The sequence below is a fragment of the Camelina sativa genome, chromosome 20 (assembly GCF_030686135.1).
Source record: "Camelina sativa cultivar CO46 ecotype springtype chromosome 20, ASM3068613v1".
NCBI classification, from domain to species: Eukaryota; Viridiplantae; Streptophyta; class Magnoliopsida; order Brassicales; family Brassicaceae; genus Camelina; species Camelina sativa.
Window position 1 is genome coordinate 29352268 of NC_141899.1, and position 26652 is coordinate 29378919.

A 26652-nucleotide genomic window follows, 5' to 3' on the forward strand; every position below is an offset into this window, starting at 1 on the left:
AGTTAAGCAAATAATGGGTCGAATTATGGTGTTAATAAGTAATATAAATTCTTATGTATATATATTGTATATATGTGACTATAAATTTAGCTAACTAATATTTAAATACAATCTTGAACATATATATATATATATATATATATATATATTTTGTGGAAGGAATGTATGAAATTATTGGATAGAAGTTATTTTTGAGTTAAATGACCTTTAATGTCTTTAAAGTGAGTTAAATATTAATAAATTTTTATGTGTCTTGACTTTTTTAAAAAGGAATACCAAGTGTTTCCTTCCAAATTTGAAGTGACATAGTATCTTAGTTTTCTTATATTATTTTATGAACTTCAATGTAAAAGTTTTTCAAAGTAATAAGTACACTCACTGATTGAATTATAAAATTTGGAGAAATGTTTATTTCGATTAACCATCTGCTCTTTTAAATAAATTAAATAAGTATGTTGTTATTCCTACAAATAGGACAACATATATTATAGTTTAACCATGGAGTTAAGCAATGGAAATGGAACTTGTGAATAGGAATAGGAACATTGATCGTTTAAAAATGAATAGGAACATCTAATTCTCAAATAAAGTTGATTGTTTTGTTAAAACCAACATATGTGAATTTAAATTTAACTATGCAAATTTAAAAAATAAATATGAATAGATTAGAAAGGCAAGAAATATAAAAGAAATATTTTTTATATAAATAAAATAAAAATTGAAAACAATGTTAAATATATATAATACTTTCTACATTAAAATATAGAATCAAACTCTTACAAGTTACAACACATATGAGATATAACAACGTTTGATATTGGTAGGAGAGGAGGAGAGAATGTTTACTATAAGATGGTAATCCAAATTAGATAATAGAGATGAATCTTTAAAAAATAGAACAATGTAATATATATATATATATATATATATATATAATACTTTCTAAATTAAAATATAAAATCAAACTTTTACAACACATATGAGATATAACCACATTTGATATTGGTGGGAGAGGAGGAGAGAATGATTACTTATAAGATAATAATCCAAATTAGATAAAGGAGATAAATCTTTTAAAATAAGAACAATGTAAAATATATATCATGTAGTCTCTAAAATTAAAATTTAGCATTAACAATTTACAATGATATTTCATTTGTTTTTTACAACGCATACAACAAAAATAAGAAATCAAAAATAACAAAAAAAAAACGAAAAATGATTTGAGGTATTGTAGAAGAGAATGAGAGAATGTGAAAATGAGATAGTAAAAGAATGTCAATATGAGAAATAATGATAAGAAATGATGGAAGTTACATTTAGAACTATGGAGTTACAATAGTAATTTATTGTGTTTGAATAAAATTGAGTGGTAAAATATGATTAATGCATAATTTATTTTATTATCAGTTATAATTTTATTTTAATGTGTGAGTTAAATGTATTGTGTTTATTGGATCTTAAATATTGTTTAAAGAAATTAGAAAGCAACTAAAAAAATAAATAAAAATTAGAAAACATTAAATGAAAATCAACCAATAAGGAGAGACAAAACCTTACTTTTATATATATGATATATTGCTTTAAACTTTGAAATGAGAAATATATTATAAACAATAATTTTACATGAGAAATATATTAATTTAGCCAACCAAAATATGAATATAAGTTTAGCCAACCAAAATAAATAAAAAATATTAAAATTTAACCAAATATTTTCTCTTGAAAGATAAATAAGTTAGTAGGAGGAATGAATTAATATACAATTATTGGATAGGAGTTACATTTGAGTTAAATGGAGTTACATGTCTTTAATTATAAATAAATATTTTAATTTTTTATAACCTAAAATAAAAGGAATACCAAGTGGCTGAATCAAAATTCACATGATTTGATTGTTTGTTGATATAAACCCAACACTTACACATAATATTTCAAAATAAAAAATATTACTTTTTAAGTGACAAACTAAATTAGTTTTCTTATAAAATTATATGAATTCTTCAATCTCAATAATTTTAAAAAATCCCAAGGATAACTTATATTTTTTTTGTTTTCACTCATCAATTTAATTTATAGTGCTAGATTTCATACTAATGGTTTTCATCTTTAGAGAATTTAGTGAAATGATATTTTTAAAATTATATTTTATTTTTATATTTAAGTTCCAGTTGAATATGTTTTGTTTTTTTGGATCATTTTTTATTTTGATTAAAGACACAAAAAAACCAATTGTTTAATTATGTTCTTTTTGTTTTCAAAAACCTCAAATCATAAAAAAAATAATATATATATATATATATATATATATATATATATATATATATATATATATATTATATTGATCTCTGCAGATTTATCAATTGGATCACAAAATAAAATAGGCTTTATAAATGGATAAATGGATAATTATATTGATCTTTAAATATTATATTGATCTTTATAAATTATTAAAAATGATACATGAGTATGTGAGATAACCAGAGACATAATAGATAATTACCTATGGATCATTTCAACTTTATGATCTTATGGTGTGGTGAATATTGTAAGGAAGTATGAAAATAATGACTTATAAGATGTTAATATAAAATAGAAAATAGAGATAAATATTTTAAAAGATTAAAATAAATATATAAGATATACATATCATATAAACTCTAAAAATAAGCCTTTACAATAATATTTAATTTGAATTTTTATAACCCATACAACAACAATAACAAAAAAAATACAAAACAAAACAAAACAAAAAAGAGATTTGAGAGTAGTGGAAGAAGATGAGAGAATGAAAGAGTAATAGACTAAGAGAATAAGATAATGAGTATTTATAGGAAGAGAAATGATGAAAAATTACATTTAGAAAAATGAGAGTTACAATTCTAATTTATTGTTTTGTTTTAATACAATTGATTAATATAACTTAGTGGAGAAATAAAATTAATGCATAATTTATAAGGAGAATTTATATGATTTCAATTTTAAATTATGCGAGTTAAATGTGAAAATTAATTGTTTTTAATTTGTGTTTTAATATAAATATTTTTTTTTTTGTTAAAATTGCATTGCGAAGTGGACCAATAAGAAGAGGGTGAAACCTTACTTTTATATATGACTAGGTGCTTCCCCACTGTAGCTGGCACTTTCTTGTTTTTTTTTGTGGTCTTTTTCGTTTTCTCTTTTGTATTATTTCGTTTTAATTAGGCATATACGGGCTTTGCCGTCACTTTTATTTATACACTATATGTTTATACCATTTCGTTCAGATGTGTATAATTGTGGCGTTTATTTTTTATGAATTATGAAGATGTCGTTTCTTGCTTTTGAGGATCCAGTCTTATCATTGACTGATATTGTTTCCAATACATTTATTGTATTATAGATTTTCTAATTAACTGCTTATGTAAACCCTTCATACGTTGATGTTGCAATAATAAGTTATTTTTTTTTTAAATATCTTCCGTGTAAGTGATTATGTTTGTATGCCCATGTTTTGGTCTAATATCAATAAGATCGTTTCTGTTTTTCTTTAGTTGGCTTTGAAACCAATATTGAGTTAAGCAAATAATGGGTCTAATTATGGTGTTAATAAGTAATATAAATTCTTATGTATATATATTGTATATATGTGACTATAAATTTAGCTAACTAAAAAATTATGTAATATTTAAATACAATCTTGAACATATATATATATTTTTTTATTTGTGGGAGGAATGTATGAAATTATTGGATAGACGTTATTTTTGAGTTAAATGACCTTTAATGTCTTTAAAGTGAGTTAAATATTAAGAAATTTTTATATGTGTCTTGACTTTTTTAAAAAGGAATACCAAGTGTTTCCTTCCAAATTTGAAGTGATATTTTAGTTTTCTTATATGATTTTATGAACTTCATTGTAAAAGTTTTTCAAAGTAATAAGTACACTCACTGATTGAATTATAAAATTTGGAGAAATGTTTATTTCGTTTAATCATCTGCTCTTTTAAATAAATTAAATAAGTATGTTGTTATTCCTACAAATAGGACAACATATATTATAGTTTAACCATGGAGTTAAGCAATGGAAATATAACTTGTGATTGCAAGACAAAATGCTTATATGCTACACATTGATCGTTTAAAAATGAATAGAAACATTTAATTCTCAAATAAAGTTGATTGTTTTGTTAAAACCATCATATGTGAATTTAAATTTAACTATGCAAATTTAAAAAATAAATATGGATAGATTAGAAAGGCAAGAAATATAAAAGAAATATTTTTTTATATAAATAAAATAAAAATTGAAAACCATGTTAAATATATATATATATATATATATAGTACTTTCTACATTAAAATATAGAATCAAACTCTTACAAGTTACAACACATATGAGATATAACAACGTTTGATATTGGTAGGAGAGGAGGAGAGAATGTTTACTATAAGATGGTAATCCAAATTAGATAATAGAGATGAATCTTTAAAAAAATAGAACAATGTAATATCTATATATATATATAATACTTTCTAAATTAAAATATAGAATCAAACTCTTACAACACATATGAGATATAACAACATTTGATATTGGTGGGAGAGGAAGAGAGAATGATTACTTATAAGATAATAATTCAAATAAGATAAAGGAGATAAATCTTTTAAAATAAGAACAATGTAAAATATATATCATGTAGTCTCTAAAATTAAAATTTAGCATTAACAATTTACAATGATATTTCATTTTTTTTTTCAACCCATACAACAAAAATAAGAAATCAAAAATAACAAAAAAAAAACGAAAAATGATTTGAGGTATTGTAGAAGAGAATGAGAGAATGTGAAAATGAGATAGTAAAAGAATGTCAATATGAGAGAATGATAGATTGAGAGAATGCTTATTTATATGATAAGAAATGATGGAAGTTACATTTAGAACTATGGAGTTACAATAGTAATTTATTGTGTTTGAATAAAATTGAGTGGTAGAATATGATTAATGCATAATTTATTTTATTTTCAGTTATAATTTTATTTTAATGTGTGAGTTAAATGTATTGTGTTTATTGGATCTTAAATATTGTTTAAAGCAATTAGAAAGCAAATAAAAAAATAAAAAAAATTAGAAAACATTAAATGAAAATCAACCAATAAGGAGAGACCAAAACCTTACTTTTATATATATGATATATTGCTTTAAACTTTGAAATGAGAAATATATTATAAACAATAATTTTACATGAGAAATATATTAATTTAGCCAACCAAAATATGAATATAAGTTTAGCCAACCAAAATAAATAAAAAATATTAAAATTTAACCAAAAATAATTTCTCTTGAAAGATAATAAGTTAGTAGGAGGAATGAATTAATGTACAATTATTGGATATGAGTTACATTTGAGTTAAATGGAGTTACATGTCTTTAATTATAAATAAATATTTTAATTTTTTATAACCTAAAATAAAAGGAATACCAAGTGGCTGAATCAAAATTCACATGATTTGGTTGTTTGTTGATATAAACTCAACACTTACACATAATATTTCAAAATAAAAAATATTACTTTTTAAGTGACAAACTAAATTAGTTTTGTATAAAATTATATGAATTCTTCAATCTCAATAATTTTTAAAATCCCAAGGATAACTTATATTTTTTTGGTTTTCACTCATCAATTTAATTTATAGTGCTAGATTTCATACCAATGGTTTCATCTTTAGAGAATTTAGTGAAATGATATTTTAAAAATTATATTTTATTTTTATATTTAAGTTCCAGTTGAATATGTTTTGTTTTTTGAATCATTTTTTATTTTGATTAAAGACACAAAAAAACCAATTGTTTAATTATGTTCTTTTTGTTTTCAAAAACCACAAATCATAAAAAAAAATATTATATTGATCTATGCAGATTTAACAATTGGATCACAAAACAAAGTAGTCTTTATAAATGGATAAATGGATAATTATATTGATCTTTAAATATTATATTGATCTTTATAAATTATTAAAAATGATACATGAATATGTGAGATAACCAGAGACATAATAGATAATCACATATGGATCATTTCAACTTTCTGATCTTATTGTGTGGTGAATATTGTAAGGAAGTATGATAATAATGACTTATAAGATGTTAATATAAAATAGAAAATGGAGATAAACATTTTAAAAGATTAAAATAAATATATAAGATATACATATCATACAAACTCTAAAACTAAGCTTTTACAATGATATTTGATTTGATTTTTTATAACCCATACAACAACAATAACAAAAAAAGATACAAAACAAAACAAAACAAAACAAAAAAGAGATTTGAGAGTAGTGGAAGAAGATGAGAGAATGAAAGAGTGATAGACTAAGAGAATAAGATAGTGAGTATTTATAGGAAGAGAAATGATGAAAAATTACATTTAGAAAAATGAGAGTTACAATTCTAATTTATTGTTTTGTTTTAATACAACTTAGTGGAGAAATAAAGTTAATGCATAATTTATAGGGAAAAGCTATAAAGATTTCAGTTTTATATTATGTGAGTTAAATGTGAAAATTAATTGTTTTAAATTTGTGTTTTAATATAAATTTTTTTTTTGTTAAAATTGCATTGCCAAGTGGACCAATAAGGAGAGACTGGAACTCTACTTTTATATATATGATTTGCGTAGTTTTATTCCAAAGACACCCACGGAATTTTTCGGTTACCTTCACAAAAATTAATTCTACCAATGTATTCTTTTTTGTGAGCTTGAACATGATTTAAAATGTAAATAAACATTTTAAATTTAATATTAAAGAAATACTCTCTGTTTTAGGTATAAAAGCATACATTGCAAAGAGTATGTTACAAGTTACAACAAGCACAACTATACGGAAGGAGGCTCTGTTTTACTGCAAAGGAGTACACAAAATACATTCAACTACACAACAAGCAAATATTAAACCACTTAATGAGCTTTAATGGCTTCCCCAAACTTGTGTGTTAAGCCCTTTGTATACTGTTTCCTAACTGGATGTTCTTCCTGTGGCCGGTTGTATGCTGTCCAAACCGGTTCTCCCACGAACAGCCTCATTAGCTGCAAAACCAAACCACCATCCATAAAAAAAATCCAACAATCAAACATTTTAACATAAGATGTAATATGTCCTCGGTTTTTTCGTATGAATCAGTACAGAGATTGAGTTTGGATTTTTTTGTACCTTGATGTAGTTGCTGGTGTCGAGTGTGAACCTGTGGTAGATTCCGGCTGGAAGGACAATGAGATCTCCCGGTTGCATCCAGATTCGGATCCAACGATCATCCTTGTCCCTAACATCAAAGTAGCCACTTCCGGCTAGGCAGTACCGAATCTCTTCATCCTTGTGAATGTGTTCTGTGAAAAAGTTCCTCAGCTTCTCTTCGTAGTTGCTGACTTTCTCAGGACACAGATCCAGTAAATCCTAAAATGGAAATTAATTAACGAAAACGTTTTGCTTGTGAGAATTAATAGTAGCTCAAGAGTTACACAATGCCAAACACCATACAAATGATTACTTAGATTAGCTACATAGAAGAAGCCACGATATAAGCATCTACATAGATTTGGAATAGTATGTTGTCTAACAATAGGATTAGTAGCTAGCTTAGATCCTTAACCTGGGTTTATAAGGTTTAACTACAACATTCATGGTTATAAAGATTATCTAGCCCAACTGTCCTAGTATTTGTTTGTTTTATGAGATAAACAAGTAAAGAAACTGAAACATTGATAGCGACTTATGGTGGTGGGCACAAGTAAGACCTAATCCGCAGCAAATCCTATATTTAATTACACAAAAGAAAGAAGCCTTCTATCTTCATAAGCTGGCTTTCTAAGGTTTGAGTACTACTACTACTACCCTCATGAGATTAACATTCAACGATATGGGACAAGTAAAAAAGAAGTGATCCTAAGTAAAAAAAAATAGTGATCATTAGAAAGAGATAAATCCGGGTACCATGTAATCGTAACCCCTTTCTCCTCTAATCTTGCCAAGCTCAGGATCATTCTCGTAGTTCTCAGGGTTCAACTTCCAGTACAACACTCCCAACTCTACAAAACACAACACAATTACTATAAGTGAAATTTGCATACTAAGTTTATGATTTATGATTCTCTTAATAAACTTCCTCTCGTGCAAATTTTGATTTTAATTTTGTGTTCAACACAAGTACTATATGTGTATCTTGTAGAATCACAACTCAATACAATGAAACATGAAAAACACACACACAAAAATTTATCCAAACCAGACACAAACTCTTTGGGGTTATAAAGTAAGAGTCACTTAAAGAGAGAAAGAAAGAAACCTGACAAGTAATCCAAGGAGACGAACTCTTTGGGGTTACGATGATGAGGAAGTCTCTGATCTTCATTGCTATCATCCATAAACCATGCCTGCATCAATCAAACCCTTTTCAAACCTCTTTGACAAATCTCAATAGAACAAATAAAATAATCAAATTAAGCAGCAAAAAAAAAAAGGTAAAATCCAGAAAATAATCAATTCTCAGCTCCCAATCATCACGATTCTGTCAAAACCTAAATCAAATTAACGTACCTCAAGAGCCATCACTGATCTTCGTTTGTGTGTGTGAATGCTTCGATTTCTGAGACTCATCAGAATGATGATGAAGGGAAAATATAAAAGACCATTTCCACCGTTCGATGGTAGCCACGTGTACGGTCGATTCTGATTCGTATTTTTTTGGTTTTCCCTATTTTTTTTTTTTAATTAATTCTGGTTCTAAAAATTCTGATATTTCTATATGGTAAATAAAATGTTTTGGATCCACAATTAATCATGAATGAGGCCAAAAAAAGGCATTGGCTCGTTTCTTCTACAGTGGTATTAGATTTCATATGATGTTCATATTTTCCCATCTGACTTGAACTAGAATGTTCTATTTTTTTCAGATGTAAATTTTGCATTTTAGATATTTTGGATATATTTGACCCAAAATATTACTAACACGAAAAGAAAATCTTGGGCCGTGTATTACAAAACTAAAGTTCATTTTAGAAATAAAAAAAACTAATCTAAAAAAATAACCAGGGCAGTCATTTAAATTTTGGCCTAGCAACAATAATGGCAAAACACAAATTAAGAAAAAGTAGTATTAATTTTTTAAAAAAATTTTAAAATTTAAATTGACTATTGATATTCTTTAATATCTCTGTGATTTTACAAAATATATATATATATATATATACACTAATTTTTACATTGAAAATTTAAAACGATACTTATTTTGAAACGTAAAAAAGTGCTAGAAAAACACTCTTTTGTAAAAAAATAAAATATTTTCAATTATTTTTTTTGAATTTAAGTCTGTCTAAAAATTCCCAAAAAAAAAAATCTCACATGTAGGATGTGACTTGGTTTGAAAATTTTAAATAATGACAAATAGAAATTGAAAACAAAAACAAAAAAACAATGAATATAAATTTAGTTTAAACAGAAAAAATAGGGTAAGATTAGTAACTACCACTAGACTCAAAAAGAATTGAGAAAATACCACTGAGTCATAAAATTTTGGAAATTACTATTTTTCAGTGATGTGAAAAATCAAAACTGTCCTCAAACAAAAGACAAAAGATGTATCATCACTATGTGTGATCTCAATAAATAACGTGTAATACAAAAAAGATGTATGTTATAAAAACAAAAGACGACGGAGATTCCAAGAAAATTTGAGATTCCAAGAAAATTTGAGATTTAGTGAAATAAAAATGGGGCATTCTCAAAAATGCTCCTTTTTCCATATCTCTTTTTAAAAATACCCCTTCATATTGACCATTTTTAAAACTACCCCTCTTTATATACAAAATGACCAAATTACCCTTTTTGAGTGACAGCAAGAATGTACAGTCATCAAAATCGAAAATATTTTCCCGCAAAAAAAATTTCCCTCCAAAATTTTTTTTCCCGCCAAAATCGAAAATTTTTCCCGAAAAATTTATTTTTTCCCGAAAAATTTATTTTTTCCCGCCAAAAAAAAAATTTCCCGCCAAAATCGAAAAATTTTCCCGCCAAAAATATTGAAATTTATACCTTTTAAAAACCTTGTAAATGCTTTTAAAAAACTTTTAAAAGCGTTTACAAGGTTTTTAAAAGGTTTTTAAACACATTGTAAACGCTTTTAAAAAACCTTGTAAATGCTTTTAAAAAGCTTGTAAATGCTTTAAAAGGTTTTTAAACACCTTGTAAATGCTTTTAAAAATTTTTTAAAAGCATTTAAAAGGTGTTTAAAAACCTTTTAAAAATTTTATAAAAACTTTTACAAGGTTTTTAAAAACATTGTAAAAGGGTTTAGAATGTGTTTAAAAACCTTTTAAAAATCCTTTTAAAAACCATTTGAAAACCTTTTAAAAACCTTTTAAAAACCTTTTAAAAGCTTTTAAAAACCTTTTAAAAACCTTTTAAAACCTTTTAAAAACCTTTTAAAAATCTTGTAAAAGCGTTTACAAGTTGTTTAAAAAACCTTTTAAAACTCTTTAAAAAATCTTGTAAAAGCCTTTACAAGGTGTTTATAAGGCTTTATAAGGTTTCTACCTTATAAAAGCCTTATAAACACCTTGTAAATTTTTTTTGGCGGGAAAAATTTTGGCGGGAAAATTTTTTTTTTTGAAATTTTTTATCAAAAGTTTTTTGACAAAAAAATTTTTGGCGGGAAAATTTTTTTGAAAAATTTTTGGCGGGAAAATATGTCGGAAATTTTTTTGCGGGAAAGTTTTGTTTTTCTTTTTATTGAATAAAATAATTTTCATCTAAGGGTAAAATGGTCATTAAAAATTAAATGAGGGCATAAATAAAAATGGCCAAAAAAGAGGGTATTTTTGAAAAGGGGCATTTTTAACAAATTCTCAATAAAAATGAAGATATTTGACTGTTGAAGGGAGAACACACACATAAATATATAGAGAATTAGGATGACACTACTGTTGATGGCATAAGAGAGGTAAAGAAGGTGGAGAACCAAGAGCAGTTGGAGAATGAAGAGAGAGGAAGTGATGGTGGTGTTGGTTTTCATGTCTATAGTTCAAGGTTAATTAAAGCCTTTGAATTATTGGTGAGAAAGAAAGAAGAAAAAAGGTGGATGAAGATGAACAGAAATGAAAATTGTTGTATCCTTGAACTCGAAAAAAAAAAGGTATTATGGAGAGGCAATTATACTAGGTGATACCCCGTGTTACATCACGGGATTATATATTTGTTAGTTACTTTTTTGTAATTTGTATTTTTGTAATGTAATTTTTTTATTTTGACTTATTTTCTTTGTTTATATAGTGTTTATTTGTATATTTGGGATTATACAGTAAATTGGAAATCCTAATAGAGTAAGTAGTTTGTAGAATGTAACTTTTCATGGAAATAGACACACCGCAATATTGGATAATAGTTTTGTAAGAGAATAGACACTCCGCAATATCGGATAGTTGTTTTGTAAAAAGAGAGACACACCGCAATATTGGATAATAGTTTTGTAAGAGGATGAGTTATGTTTACTTTTAAAAGTTTAAATATGCTCAAATATAGAACCAAATTAAACTGTTAAATTTGGATATCTGATAAATTAAGCTTCCTGCTCATTTGTACTCAACACATATTAGTAATATGTTTATAGTGATTATGAACCATAGTCCTTAATATTTAGTCGATGTGAGATATACAATACACATTTTTTGTAAATTAGTTCACAACTTTACATATATATAATTTCTACATTTTTTATTCTTTCCATCTATACTAATCATAATTAATTACTATAATTTCGTTAAAGAAATATTGAAAAATTTAAACTAAATGATAATTTCTTTTTATTTAATTGTATTAAATAGATTTGTTGTTTCTGTAAATATCTCACAATATAAAAGCAACTCAAATAAGTTTACATATATATACAATTTCGTATTTAATCTATTGATTATTTTGAAAGCAACAAAATCACAATCAATAAGTATTAAAGATTTCTAATTATTATTAATATCCGTAATAATTATAGGGATTAAGTATGGTAGTAGTTAATATTTGATATTACTGAAGCCGTTAAATATTCAGATACCAGTTTCCTTATTTATAGGGATTACACCTCTATTTGGCAACAGGAATAACTATTTTTGAATCAAATAATATACAGGATCCGAAAATGATTAATCTGGAGTACAAATAGATCCGCGGATTTTTTTCCTTCTGTTCTCGGGTAATTTAGGATCCGGGTCCCGACCTACTTAATTTTTAGTGATCGAACGAGGGTATAATGGTCATTTGTCAAAATCGAAACTATAGGTTAATTAAATTAAATTAAGTGATTCTCTAATCATTTTTAATGAAAAACCTACCAAAACAAAGTCATGGTCCATTTTGAGTCTAGGAAGTACTCTATACTATTAAAGCTGAAGTACTCACTAGACTCATTTTGGACCATGACTTTGTTTTGGTAGGTTTTTCATTAAAAATGAATAGAGAATCACTTAATTTAATTAAATTAACTTATAGTTTCGATTTATCTAAATGACCATTATACCCTTGGGTCGATCACTTAAAACTAACCGGGTCGGGACGCGGATCCTCTCTGACCTGAAAATAGAATAATAAAAAATCGCGGATCTGTTTGTTCTCCAGATTAATAATTTTCTGATCCTGTATATTATTTGATTTAAGAATAGTTAAACACACAACCAAACATATGTATAATCCCTATAAATAAGGGAAACTGGTATCAGAGTATTTAATGGCTAAAGTAATATCAAATATTAACTACTACCGTACTTAATCCATATAATTATTACAAATACTAATAATAATGAGAAATCTTTAATACTTATCAATTGTGACTTTGTTGTTTCCAAAATAATCAATAGACTAATTACGAAATTGTATATATATGTAAACTTGTTTGATTTGCTTTTATATGGTGAGATAATTACGGAAACAACAAATCAACTTAATACAATTAAATAAAAAAAAATCATCATTTAGTTTAGATTTTCAATATTTCCTTAACGAAATTATAGTAATTAATTATGATTAGTATAGATGAAAAGAATAAAAACGTAGAAATTATATATATGTAAAGTTGTAAACTAATTTACATAAAAGATGTATTGTATATCCCACATCGACTAAATATTTTGGAATATGGTTGATAATCACTATAAATATATGGCTAATATGTTTTGAGTACAAATGAGCTGGAAGCTTGATTTATTAGATATCCAAATTTAACAGTTTAATTTGGTTCTATATTTGAGCATATTTAAACTTTTAAAAGTAAACATAAAATAATATATTTACGTTGTTTTAAAAAGTTTAAGATATTATAAATATTTAAATTATTATAAATATTTGAACTCCGTCAAAAGTTTAAAATATTATAATATATTGAAAGTCTATAAAGTATTTAAGTAATATTAATACTTTTACTTTTAAAAATTTTAAAATATATAAAAGTTTGAGTTAAATCCGTTAAAACATGTATTTTATCAAACTGTAAATTAAATTGAGTTTTTTACAATTTTGCTGAGATTTGATATATCAAATATTAACTTCTAAATAATAACCTAAATATACCTAATCTTACTATAAATACAATGGTTTCTTAACCATTGAAATATCTCTGACTAAAATTTAACAAGCAACTTCTCCTCTTTTAACGACAAACCAAAATAAAGAAAAACTCATCCTCTTACAAAACTACTATCCAATATTGCGGTGTGTCTATCTTTTTACAAAACTATTATCCGATATTGCGGAGTTTCTATTTTCTTACAAAACTACTATCCAATATTGGGGTGTGTCTGTTTCCGTGAAAAGCTACATTCTACAAACAATATTCTAAAAACTACTTACTTTATTAGGATTTCCAATCTACTGTATAACCCCAAATATAGAAATAAACACTATATAAATAAAGAAAATAAGTCAAAATAAAAAACTCCATTACAAAAATGCAAATTACAAAAAAAAAACTAACTAACAAAATATATAATCCTGTGCTGTAGCACGGGGTATCACCTAGGTTGTAAACTAATTTACAGAAAATGTTTATTGATGCACGGAGTATCACCTAGGTTGTAAACTAATTTACAGAAAATGTGTATTGCATATCCCACATCAACTAAATATATTGGAATATAGTTCATAATCACTATAAATATATGACTAATATGTTTTGAGTACGAATGAGCAGGAAGCTTGATTTATCAGGTATCCAAATTTAACAGTTTAATTTGGTTCTATATTTGATTATATTTAAACTTTTAAAAAGTAAACATATTATAATACATTTATGTTTTTTTAAAAAGTTTAAGATATTAACAATTTTTAAAATTTTATAGAATGTTTAAATTATTATAAATATTTCAACTCCGTCAAAAGTTTAAAATATTATAATATATTTAAGTCTATAAAATATTTAAGTAATATAAAATATTTAAGTAATATTAATATTTTTACTCATAAAATTTTAAAAATATAAAAAAATTTGAGTTAAACCCGTTAAAACAAGTATTTTTATCAAACTATAAATTAAATTGGGTTTTTACAATTTTGCTGAGATTTGATATATCAAATATTAACTTCTAAATGATAACCTAAATATACCTAATCTCACTATAAATACAATGGTTTTCTAACCATTGAAATATCTCGCACTAAAATTTAACAAGCAACTTCTCCTCTTTTGACGACAAACCAAAATGAAGAAAAACTCATCCTCTTACAAAACTACTATCCAATATTGCGGTGTGTCAGTTTCCGTGAAAAGCTACATTTTACAAACTACTTACTCTATTAGAATTTCCAATTTACTGTAGAACCCCAAATATACAAATAAACACTATATAAACAAAGGGAAAAATGTCATAAAAATCCCCAACTTTCAAATTTGGGATGTTTTAATCACCAATTTTCAGGATGCCATTTTAATCACAAACTTTCTGTTGACTTGACCATAAAATAGTAAAGTTTTGTTGACTACGCCGTTTTAGGCACGACGTTTATTAAATCCCTAACCCTAGAAAAAAACCCCAAATTCTTTCTATAATACCAATATGTCTTATGCAATCTCTCTGTTTCGATGAGTTCAAGTTCAAGTTTTGACACATCTGGTTGTGTTGGTGAGTGTGATGTGCCATCGATGTGTAGAGAGCATTTGGGATTTCTTTCAAAGGTTATGGATTTGTGAAATTGGAATTGATTTGGGAATTTAGTTTCTTCAATTTGGTAAAAAATGTTGTTTTTAGCGTCAAAAACATTGTCGTTTATGCAAAACGGTAGCAGATAACATATAATTTTACTTTGTTTTTGAGATCTTTAACAGAGAATAAACGACGTGCCTAAAACAGCTTGGTCAAGAAAAATTTGCTATTTTATGACCAAGTCAACAAAAAGTTTGTGATTAAAATGACATCTTGAAAGTTGGTGATTAAAACATCCCAAATTTGAAAGTTGGGGATTTTTATGACAAAACGATTTTTATATTTTGTAATAAAAATTACATTACAAAACTATAAATTACAAAAACAAAGTACCTAACAAAATATATAATTCCGTGCTGTAGCACGGGGTATCACCTAATTATACTGTATGTGATATTATTTGGTCAAATGGTTGTTTCTTAATTTCTTTCTAAAATTGTGCTATCTACTACATATCCCCAAAAAATTATATGTATCGAAGAAAATTTTATTTGGGGTTTCCTTTTTCAATCATAGAAGTTAAGAGTTTTTGTGTTAAATATCGTGTTTTGAAGATGATATTGATATGTATATTTTCGCTTACAATATTTTATATAATTATCAGATATATATATATATATATATATATATATATATAATTATATACACCATTTACCCAAAAATTACACTGTTTCTTTTCCTTAACCAAAAACTTTTTTTGTCTTTTACTTTAACTACTACACGAGTCGCCCACAGTTCGTAACTTTTTTTCTCCCTATAATAATAGGACAAATTGCATCCTAGCACACTTTTCCAACATTTTATTGCATCCTAGCACACTTGTTGTCCACTAGGCACTTTCTCTATGTCTATTAACTATCATATCCTTTCACTATAACTCTATTTACAACAATGCCATCAAATTATACATCTCTCTCTAGTTATCCAATTCACATGTTTCGTTTTCATTATTTTCTCTCTCTTTCATTGTTTAAATAAATATATAATTTTTGTTAGTTGGAAAGTGTAGGCACAAAAATATATAATTTTTGTTAGAGAAAAGCAGAATTTTTTTCTAAATGAAATAAACAAAATGGTGTATTATGTCATACAAATTATGAACATGTGGACATGTTTAGATGGATAATTTTAGTTAACACTTGGTTATATAATTTTGGGGGTAGGTCAATTTCATATTTTCTAGTAAAAGATCTTCAAATTTGGTTACATTTGTTAAAATTGCTATAAAATTAAATTTGTGATCATGGTTTATGATCTAAGATTAAGGTCTAAAGTTTAGGATTTAGGTTTTAGGGTTTAGACCCTAGGGTTTATGATTTAAGATTTAGGGTTTAGGGTTTAAGGTTTAGGGTTTAGGGTTCAGGGTTCAGGGTTTAGGGTTTAAAGGTTTAGGGTTTAGGGTTTGAGGTTTAGGGTTTAGGGTTTGATGTTTAGTATAGGTTAAAATTGCTATGAAATTAAATTTATGATTATTATTATGATCTAAGGTTAAGGATTATAGTTTAGGGTTTAGGGTTTAGACTTTAGGGTTTAGGGTTTAGGGTTTAGGGTTTAGGGATGTGTATAACTCATCGTCCATGTGGACTTGATTTTAGAGTAAGTATAGTATCCACATAATTAGACGTTTTTAGTGGACGTGTATAACTTTAGTTTATGGACATAAAATAAGTATCCACATAAATAACAAATAAGTATCCACATAAATAGTCTTTGGTGGACGTGTATAACTCATCGTCCATGTGGACTTGATTTTAGAATAAGTATAGTATCCATATAATTAGACATTTTTAGTGGACGTGTATAACTTTAGTTTATGGACATAAAATAAGTATCCACATAAATAGTTTATGGTGGACGTGTATAACTCATCGTCCATGTGGACTTGATTTTAAAATAAGTATAGTATCCACAAATAAGTATCCACATAATTAGACATTTTTAGCATCCACATAACAATTAACAAATATTCTATTATAATTGGATAATATATATTGTTTGATAGTTAACAATTATTATTTTACCAAAACACAAGTATAACTCATCTTCCATGTGAACTTGATTTTATGGATATAAAATATTTTATAGATTTGTCACAAATAATAAAAACCATTCCATTGAAACTATTAGTATCCACAAATAAGTATCCACATAATAAGACAGTTTTTGCATCCACATAATTATAGTATATGTATTATAATTATTCACTTTAAATATAGTAAAATGGATCTTAAAATGTAGAAAAAATAAAATTATAATGAATCATAAAAACAAAATCAAAAATATATGTCATAGTAATTAGATAAAATGATTACAAATAAAAAGAGAAAAAAAAAGTGAAGAAGTAAGAAGAAAGAATAAGAAGAAGAGAGAGATGCAAATTTTTTTTTGTTTTTTTTTTCAACCATTCTAAGCTATTAGATCCAAACTAGTAATTGAAATCCAATGGTCTAGGATACCACCAATTACACACTCATCTCTAGCCGTCGGATCAAATTCTTAGTTAGAATCAGACGGACCTTAATACAACTGTTTTTTCTCTCTAGTTAAACATATGTTTACATGATCAGGGCTAAAATAGTCTAAAAATCACAAATGTTGGCCAAAAAGTATCTCTTGGTTAGAAAGTGTGTCAAATGAACATACTTTTAGTAAAAGTGTGTCTCAGTGCAAATCTCCCATAATAATATCTCCAACTCACCTCATTCTCATGTACCCACGAAAGAAAAAAAAAGTAAAACAGAAAAAAAGAAACAAAAAAATGTCCTCTTCTTCATCAAGAAACGCCTTTGAAGATGGCAAATACAAAACAGATCTCTTAACCTTGGACTCATCATCTCGCTGCTGTAAAATGATGCCGGCTTCTCGAGCTTCGCCGTCTCCGCCAAAGCAGCTGTTGGTGGCGACGCCGGTGGAGGAAGGAGAATATCCGGTGGTGATGCTCCTCCATGGTTACCTTCTCTACAACTCCTTTTATTCTCAGCTTATGTTGCATGTCTCTTCTCATGGCTTCATCCTCATCGCTCCTCAGGTTCAATTTTATATTTAATATTAGTTACATTTATTCAAGAATTAATTAGCCACTAAAATTTCTTATTAGTTTTGATTATAGTGTGTTTAGTTAGCTAGGTGTGAATCATATTCAAATGTCTCTAACAGTGTGTATAGTTCAAAAAATAAAACATAAATTCACACTACCTAGGTGTAAGTAGGTCCATGTAATAAGAGATTTTAATTGAAAATCAAAATCATCAATAATACATTTGTTGATGATTGGTAAAGAACTTCAGGACTTAGGATTTGGTATTTAACCAAGATGTATATATCTAAAATGCAGCTGAATGGAACACATAATGCCACGTTTAACTGAGTTTTCTTTTTGTCTCAAACTTTTATTTATTGTTTGGCCTTTATAAAAAACCTTAGACGATAAGAAAACTAAGAAGAACGATACAAATGGATGGGTCCACTTGATGTGTTTACTCTGCTTTTGTCTCTAAATAATTGGTTCAATTCATTAGAATCTCTCTAGAATCATAATGTTGCAAATGTAGTGGTAAATAAATTTTCCTGGTTATGTGTATTTGACAGTTATATAGTATCGCCGGACCGGACACAATGGACGAGATTAAATCAACGGTGGAGATTATTGATTGGTTATCAGTAGGACTTAACCACTTTCTTCCAGCACAAGTAATACCAAACCTATCCAAGTTCGTACTCTCAGGCCATAGCCGCGGAGGCAAAACCGCGTTTGCGGTCGCTCTAAAGAAATTTGGGTACTCCTCGGATCTAAAGATCTCAACATTGATCGGTATAGATCCTGTTGATGGAACATGGAAAGGACAACAAACCCCTCCTCCAGTTTTAGCTTATGAACCAAACTCATTTGACCTAGACAAAATGCCGGTACTTGTCATAGGTTCGGGACTTGGTGAAACCGCTCGGAACCCGTTGTTCCCGCCTTGCGCGCCTCCCAGAGTGAACCACCGAGAGTTCTTCCGGGAATGTCAAAGTCCAGCATGGCATTTCGTCGCAAAGGATTACGGGCACTTGGACATGCTTGATGATGATACAAAAGGGATTAGAGGGAAGAGTTCTTACTGTTTGTGTAAGAATGGTGAAGAGAGAAGACCAATGAGGAGATTTGTTGGTGGAATCGTTGTGTCGTTTTTGAAGGCTTATTTGGAAGGAGATGACTTTGAATTGGTTAAGATCAAAGATGGGTGTCACGAGGGTGTTCCAGTTGAAATTCAAGAGTTTGAGGTTACCATATAAACATAAGTTTCTCTTTAGGGGATGGTTTTCCTATTTTCAATATTATCAATATCAGCTTTTGTAACTTATATGTAGTTTACAAACTTATGATGTACAACTCTTTACTTAAGTGACCTCTTTGCTCATGGATTACATTTCAGAAGACTAGAAGAGTGAAGTTTCAAAAACTTTTTAAGAAGTCCCCACAGTATTTTCTATACCACAATCACCCCAAGAGAAACAAAAAAATAAAAAAAAACATAAATTTCGTCCGATTTCCCAAATCAACACCATAGCTTACAAAGTGAGAATAACTCTAGCTAGGAAAAAAAACAAACCTCAATAGAAAAAATATATATATTCATTCAATTCCCACATTTGGCAAAAAGGGTAAAATCCAGAAGAAAAAAAGACTCATTTAATTTCTAGTTCCCAATCATCACGATTTTGCCAAAATCTAATTGAAATTAACGTACCTCAAGAGCCATTACTATCTTCGTTGTGTGGGTGATGCTTTTGATTCAGAGCATCTCTAACTCATCTATATAATTACCTTTATATATAAAAAATATAGCAATCTTTATTCTAGATGCAAATTTGCTCTGACCTACTTCTATTCTCATCTTTAAAATAAAAATTGTTTAATCTTTCATAGAAAAAAATAGAATTTCTCTATATATAAAAAAATAGCAATATTAATTTTAGAGATGAGAATAAAAGTAAGTTATAGTAAAACTTACCTCTATTATAAAAATAAAAACATAAAAAATACATTGGAGATGATCTCAAAGACTCATCAAAGTTGATATAAGATTATTTCTCCGTTCGATGTTAGTCACCTATATGGTCCATTATAATTCACATTATTTTGGTTTTCCCATATTTTTAGTTAATTCTAAATTCCAGAAATTATAATATTTCTTCATTTCATGATAAATAAATGTTTAGGATCCACAATTACACCATGTTCAATGTATGTCATTATTTTCTCCTATACAATAGAACAGACCAATTCTATTATAGAGGCAATTTTTACTCTAATATATATTTCTATTTTTTTCTTCCTAACATAGAGGTGGGTGGAAGTAATAAATATAGAGGTGGGTGGGAGATGATCTTAATTTAACTTTTCATACAAATTAAGAAACCATATTAAAAAATTTCTTATACCTTTTTAATTTTAATTGTTTCTTGATATTCTTCAATAGATCTGAAGTTTATATCAAAAACTAAATTTAACATTGAATATCTAAAACAATACTTATTTTCAGACGTAAAGTAATACTAGAATAACGCTCTTTGTGAAATGGTGGAAATATTTTAAATTAATTTTCTTGAATTTAAATCTGTTTAACAATTCCCAAAAAAAAAAGAAAAAAAAAACTCATATATAGGATGTGAGTTGGTTTGAAAATTTTAAAATAGTAAAATATAGAAACTGAAATAATAAAAAATTAGATTAAAAAGAAAAAAAACTATATGTATTGGAGGAATTTTATTTTCGGTTTCCTTTTTCATTCATAGAAGTTAGAGTTACTTTGTTAGAGTATGTAATTTTGGAGATAATATGCATATGATATTTTTGCGAAAACCACATATTTTATTGCACATTTTATAAAAGATGATGATATTTTATATAAAGTAAGATTTATATACACCATTTATTTACGAAAAAAATTTGCAGTGTCATTTTACTCTGTTTCATTCTACTAGTAGTCTTTTGTTAGTTCGTAACTTTTTTTTTCTCCCTATAATAATAATATCTCCAACTAATCTCATTCTCATCTACCCACGAAAAAAAAAGTAAACCAGAAAAAAAAAAAAAAAAAACTAACAAAGAAACAAAAAAAATGTCCTCTTCTTCATCAAGAAACGCCTTTGAAGATGGCAAATACAAAACAGATATCTTAACCTTGGACTCATCATCTCGCTGCTGCAAAACGACGCCGTCTCCGCCAAAACAGCTGTTGGTGGCGACGCCGGTGGAGGAAGGAGAATACCCGGTGGTGATGCTCCTCCATGGTTACCTTCTCTACAACTCCTTTTATTCCCAGCTTATGTCGCACGTCTCTTCTCATGGCTTCATCCTCATCGCTCCTCAGGTTCAATTCTAAATTTTAAAATTAATCACACTGTTTCAAGAATTAATTAGCCACTAGATTTTCTTCTTAGTTTTGATTATAGTGTGTGCATAGTTAGTTAGGTGTGAGTCACATATTTCTAATAATGTGTATAGTTACAAAGAAAATTTTATGTAATTTATAAGTAGGTCCATGTACAGAGAGATTCTAATTGAATCCAAAATCATATATACTAAATATATTTGTTGATACGTATATAAACCTTTAGACAAGAAGAAAAGTAAGAAGTAAGAGCAGAGATGCAAACAAATATATGGGTCCTTTTGACGTGTTTATCCTGTTTTTGTCCCTAATCAATTGGACTAATTCATCAGAATCTGAGTGCTCGAAATGTCATAACGTTGCATATTTTTAGTCATTTGAAAATACAATTTCTTGGTTATGTGATGATATTTAACAGTTATATAGTATCGCCGGACCGGACATAACGGATGAAATTAAATCAACGGCGGAGATTATTCATTGGTTATCCGTCGGATCACTTAACCACTTTCTTCCAGCACAAGTAATACCAAACCTATCAAAGTTCGCACTCTCAGGCCATAGCCGCGGAGGCAAAACGGCATTTGCGGTCGCTCTAAAGAAATTTGGGTACTCCTCGGATCTAAAGATCTCAACATTGATCGGTATAGATCCTGTTGATGGAACATGGAAAGGACAACAAACCCCTCCTCCAGTTTTGGCTTATGAACCAAACTCGTTAGACCTAGACAAAATGCCGGTACTTGTCATAGGTTCGGGGCTTGTTGAAACCGCTTGGAACTCACTGTTTCCACCATGTGCGCATCCCGGAGTGAACCACGAAGAGTTCTTCCGGGAATGTCAAAGTCCAGCGTGGCATTTCGTCGCGGAGGATTACGGGCATTTGGACATGCTTGATGATAATACAAAAGGGATTAGGGGGATGATTTTTTACTGTTTGTGTAAGAATGGTGAAAAGAGAAGGCCAATGAGGAGATTTGTTGGTGGAATTCTTGTGTCGTTTTTGAAGGCTTATTTGGAAGGAGATGACTTTGAATTGGTTAAGATCAAAGATGGGTGTCACAAGGGTCTTCCTATTAAAATTCAAGAGTTTGAGGTTACCAAGTAAACATAAGTTTTTCTTTAGGGGCTGATTTTCCTATTTTCAATATATATTATCAGTTTTTGTTGCTTATGTAGTAGTTCAAACTTATGAATTATGACTCTTTTACTTAAGTGACCTCTTTATCTTTGCTCATGAATTTAACTCGATTACATTCACAAGACTAGAAGAATAAAGTTTCAAAAACTTTAAAAGAAGTTCACACAGTATTTTCTATACCACAATATCCCCACAAGAAACAAAAACATAACTTTCGTCCGATGTCCCAATCACCATAACTTGCAAAACGAGAATATAATGTAATTTACATATTCTTCTACTACAATGATCTTACTTTTAAAAGAAAGAAAAAAAAAATAGACGGTTTAATTACCTTATCTCTTCCAGCTAGAAAAAGAAAAACACCAAGAAAAAGAGAGAATCCAAATTAGCCCCATTAGTATCCATTTTCATTCTGACTTTACCCCAAGACTATACCTTAATTCAACATTTATGTTTCCTATCAGAAGCAATGGAAAGAAGCATGGAAACACCTTGTGTCCAAAGATCATATTCCCTTTGGCTTTTGCACTCGAATTCAATCACTCTTTTCTCAATCGTCTTAAGCCCGAAATACCTCAGATTCTCTCCACCCTCGAGCAATTCCCGACCAGGCCATGCCGGTAATCCCTTGACCAATTCCACCACCACATCTATATATATAGATCAATACATCACAAATTGAATTAGCGACTTAGAAACAAACTATTTTACTTATAGACCAACAACTTAAGACTAATTAATGTGAACACAAAAAGAAATGTGCAAAGCAATAACCATTAGACTAATCCATTCCTTTATTTTGCTGTGATTTGTTGAAAGACAAAAAGAGAGAACAAGACTAGTATTCTTAACTGATTAATTAATCTTTTCATGAAAGTTTGGATCTGTCTTTAACTTTACGATCTAATAGTCTCTTAAACTTCAAAAACTATTCCAAAGTTAGTACCTTTTTGACCTTTTGATCTATTGGATTCCCAATATAAAAAAACAAAGCAAGAGTAAGTATGAAGCAAAGCATCACTATTTCACTTACTCTTTTTCTTCTTTGTAATGGTCCCAGCAACATGTTTGCTCTTAGTCTTCAACACTACCTGCGCAATAAAGATAAAATGCACATTAAAACAAAACAAATATATATTTAGTTTAGCTTCCACAACAAAGGTCGATTCACACATTAACTATACGTAACTATAATTACAAAGGTACAATTCTATATATGGTTTACCTGCTTTGTTCTATTTATGTAGATCGAAACAACTTTCCAATGAAGATCACCTGAAAAATATGAAATGAAAATAATATAATTAACTCAAGAACTACGTAACATGCATGAACTAAATTGAAACGATTAAAAGACATTAACAAACCTTTGCGGGTGCGTTTAAGCAATTCGCAACCTTTAGCTAGCAATTCTTTACTGCAAACCCCGAGGAAATTGTCCTCTGGAGCTAACTCGCCTCCTCTGTAACCACCACCGCTTCCTTTTGGTATACCCTTATCCACTGGAATCACAGCCGCGATGTTCCATACCTCCTTCAAAGCCCTCGCCTTCAATGTCGCAGCTCCTCTTAAAGCTATGCACATAACAAAAATAGGTTAACAAGAAACTAGTACTTTTAACTAATGCATGGTCGCCTAGTGGTTCTAGGCCAAAAATTTAATCTTCCTAGAAAGAAAAAAATTATAGCTAGCCAGCGTTGTTTCAATGAGTGGCTATTCCATAGGTCATGAAAGAACTATTACACTTCTGTATGGTTCATAATTGATTTTTTTTTAAAATACAGGGATCAAGATTTTTAAAAATTGTAGTAAGTTAGTAACAACATATTGAAGTAACCATTTATTAACATTTCACTATTGACATGATTGCTTAATGGAAGAAACATACCTGTGGCAGCGGCGGCGGTCAAAGTCATGATATCCCCGGCAGAACGAACGTTGACAGCAGAACTGACAACGGAGGCCAAGTGCTCACGATCAGCTCCCATAATCTCTGCCGCTTCCACACACTGCGCCGCCACCAAAGTGGCGGCAGAAGCTACCGCCGAGTCATTCTTGGCCACTTTCTCGTCCGTTCCGGCACTTGACTGAGAGGCCGTGGCTGCAGCTATAGCAGCAACCGCGGCAGCAACACCAGCTACGGAGACAGCTGCATGGAGCTGTGCGTTCTGTGCACGCGTCTCCTCTCTCTTCTTCTCTCGCCGGTCCTTTAGCCAACGACCAACAGTTTTAGACCCTCCTGCGGTGCCGGGGATGGCGGATGGACCACGTATGTGCCCATTAAAGGATGGGCTTATACGGTAGAATTGCTGCACAAGTATTTTAAATTACTCTAGGTTAAAAACTTAAAACCAAATTTTTGGACTTAATTAAAGTTTCAACTTAATTATTTGTGTAAGAAAAAGTTTTTTTAAGAAAACAAATGGAATTCAATTTTCTGAATTTCCTCGTTGTAACGAAATTTTGCTTATTTAAGTTTTCAAGAAAAATAAAATAATATGTACCATTATAAGAAAAAAGTATATATATTTTAATTCATTTTCCCAAATAAACGGCTGTGGGAAATAGACCGTTGTGAATATAAGCCAGCCAATCTTTGGGTCCAAGACCATAAATGCTGACACAACAATATTCTTTTTCCTAAATAAATACTAAATCGAATGCGTCAATTTAATGATATAAATACCATAAATACAAAGACAGAAAAAAAATGTGGATAAAAAAAAATAAAAAGACAAATACTGCTAAACTTAGAGTGAATGACAGTGAAAATGCTTAGGAAGAAGAGAAAGCCTGAGCTTTGTGTTCCTCTGTTTTTCTTACTCTACTGCTTCTACTACATACGTAGCCAGCCTTTTTTGTTTTTTGTTTTTTGTTTTTTGTCAACGTGTTTTACCAATTTGCATAATAGACCCAGCTTTTTTACCCATCCCATAGATTTAACCCACCCAATTTTTAACTCTTCACACTCTAGTCCAATATAATTAACAAACCAGAGGTCCAGAAGTCAGAACAATCCACTGATAAAGAAAGGGACTGATGAATAACTAATAAGTAAGATTTTGGATTCCGGTTTAGTATTTCTTTAAACCGGTTCAAGAATTGAACTGACCTTAAAGTCGTCGATGTCCGAGGGAGAGATCGGAGGGCTGTCGGTGAAAGAGCTATGTGATAGTCTCCCTGAGGTCCGTGGTGATGAAATCTCCGGCTAATACAAATAAATATAATCGTGTTAACAAAAAACTATAGAAGTTTAATAATAGTAACGTACATAAACATAAAGTTATGATTCTTGATATGATTCTTCAAAGCGACGCCGGTTTGTAAGGGATATATTTATACTTAATTACTTACAGACTGAGCCATGATACGTTCCATGACCATCAAAGAAGTCTCGGAAGAAGCGAAAGAGAAAGTGTTTCCAGAAACGACACCGTTCTCTTCATTTTCCGGCACCAAAGTGACGTCAGAAGAACCGCTCTGGATCTCAGAGAAACGCATTTGCGGCGGTTGAGAGCTCAGAGGAGGAGAAGCGACGACCGCTCTAGAAACTTCAGTCGCGGAAGGGCTCCAAGTACGTGAGAGAAACTCCATAGAATCTAACGGCGTTTCGGGCGGTTTGAACGCTGGATTTGACCTCCACCAATATTGTTCTCCAAACGTTTTACCACTTTTATCCATTTTTTTCTAAAGAGAGATAGAGAGAATGTGAGAGAAGAGAATGGGGAAGTTATGTGAAGCTTTCGTGTATTTAAAAGCGGTTGAGGTTTAGGCTTTTAGCTTCCTCTAGTTAAATCGTACGGTTGGATTTGTTTAGCTGTGATTAGATTAACACGTGGCTTTATCTTAATAGATGATCTTAATAACTCCTTTGGTTTCAGTTTTAAGACCATCTTTATAGGCATAACTTTTTTCT

General features: G+C 28.9%; 4 protein-coding genes across 4 annotated transcripts; 2 read left to right on the forward strand and 2 right to left on the reverse strand.

Annotated features, from left to right (window-relative positions):
* Positions 1–6803: 6803 nt before the first annotated feature.
* On the reverse strand, positions 6804–8801 carry LOC104771533 (acireductone dioxygenase 4-like). Its single transcript, XM_010496066.3, has 5 exons — positions 8575–8801; positions 8324–8411; positions 7972–8066; positions 7195–7434; positions 6804–7070 (listed from the first exon to the last, which is right to left on the reverse strand). The coding sequence occupies exons 1-5, from the start codon at positions 8632–8634 to the stop codon at positions 6942–6944; spliced, it is 612 nt and encodes a 203-aa protein (XP_010494368.1). The 5' UTR covers positions 8635–8801; the 3' UTR covers positions 6804–6941.
* A 9046-nt stretch (positions 8802–17847) lies between these two features.
* LOC104771535 (chlorophyllase-2-like) lies at positions 17848–19615 on the forward strand. The gene is made up of 2 exons (XM_010496067.3): positions 17848–18243; positions 18804–19615. Exons 1-2 carry the CDS (start codon positions 17923–17925, stop codon positions 19488–19490), a joined length of 1008 nt encoding a protein of 335 aa, XP_010494369.1. The 5' UTR covers positions 17848–17922; the 3' UTR covers positions 19491–19615.
* A 1433-nt stretch (positions 19616–21048) lies between these two features.
* LOC104772775 (chlorophyllase-2-like) lies at positions 21049–22807 on the forward strand. Its single transcript, XM_087506556.1, has 2 exons — positions 21049–21571; positions 22011–22807. Exons 1-2 carry the CDS (start codon positions 21320–21322, stop codon positions 22698–22700), a joined length of 942 nt encoding a protein of 313 aa, XP_087362682.1. The 5' UTR covers positions 21049–21319; the 3' UTR covers positions 22701–22807.
* A 74-nt stretch (positions 22808–22881) lies between these two features.
* Positions 22882–26641, reverse strand: LOC104771536 (VAN3-binding protein). Its single transcript, XM_010496068.3, has 7 exons — positions 26091–26641; positions 25849–25944; positions 24625–25045; positions 24104–24310; positions 23962–24011; positions 23770–23827; positions 22882–23386 (listed from the first exon to the last, which is right to left on the reverse strand). Exons 1-7 carry the CDS (start codon positions 26415–26417, stop codon positions 23178–23180), a joined length of 1368 nt encoding a protein of 455 aa, XP_010494370.2. The 5' UTR covers positions 26418–26641; the 3' UTR covers positions 22882–23177.
* Positions 26642–26652: the final 11 nt, after the last annotated feature.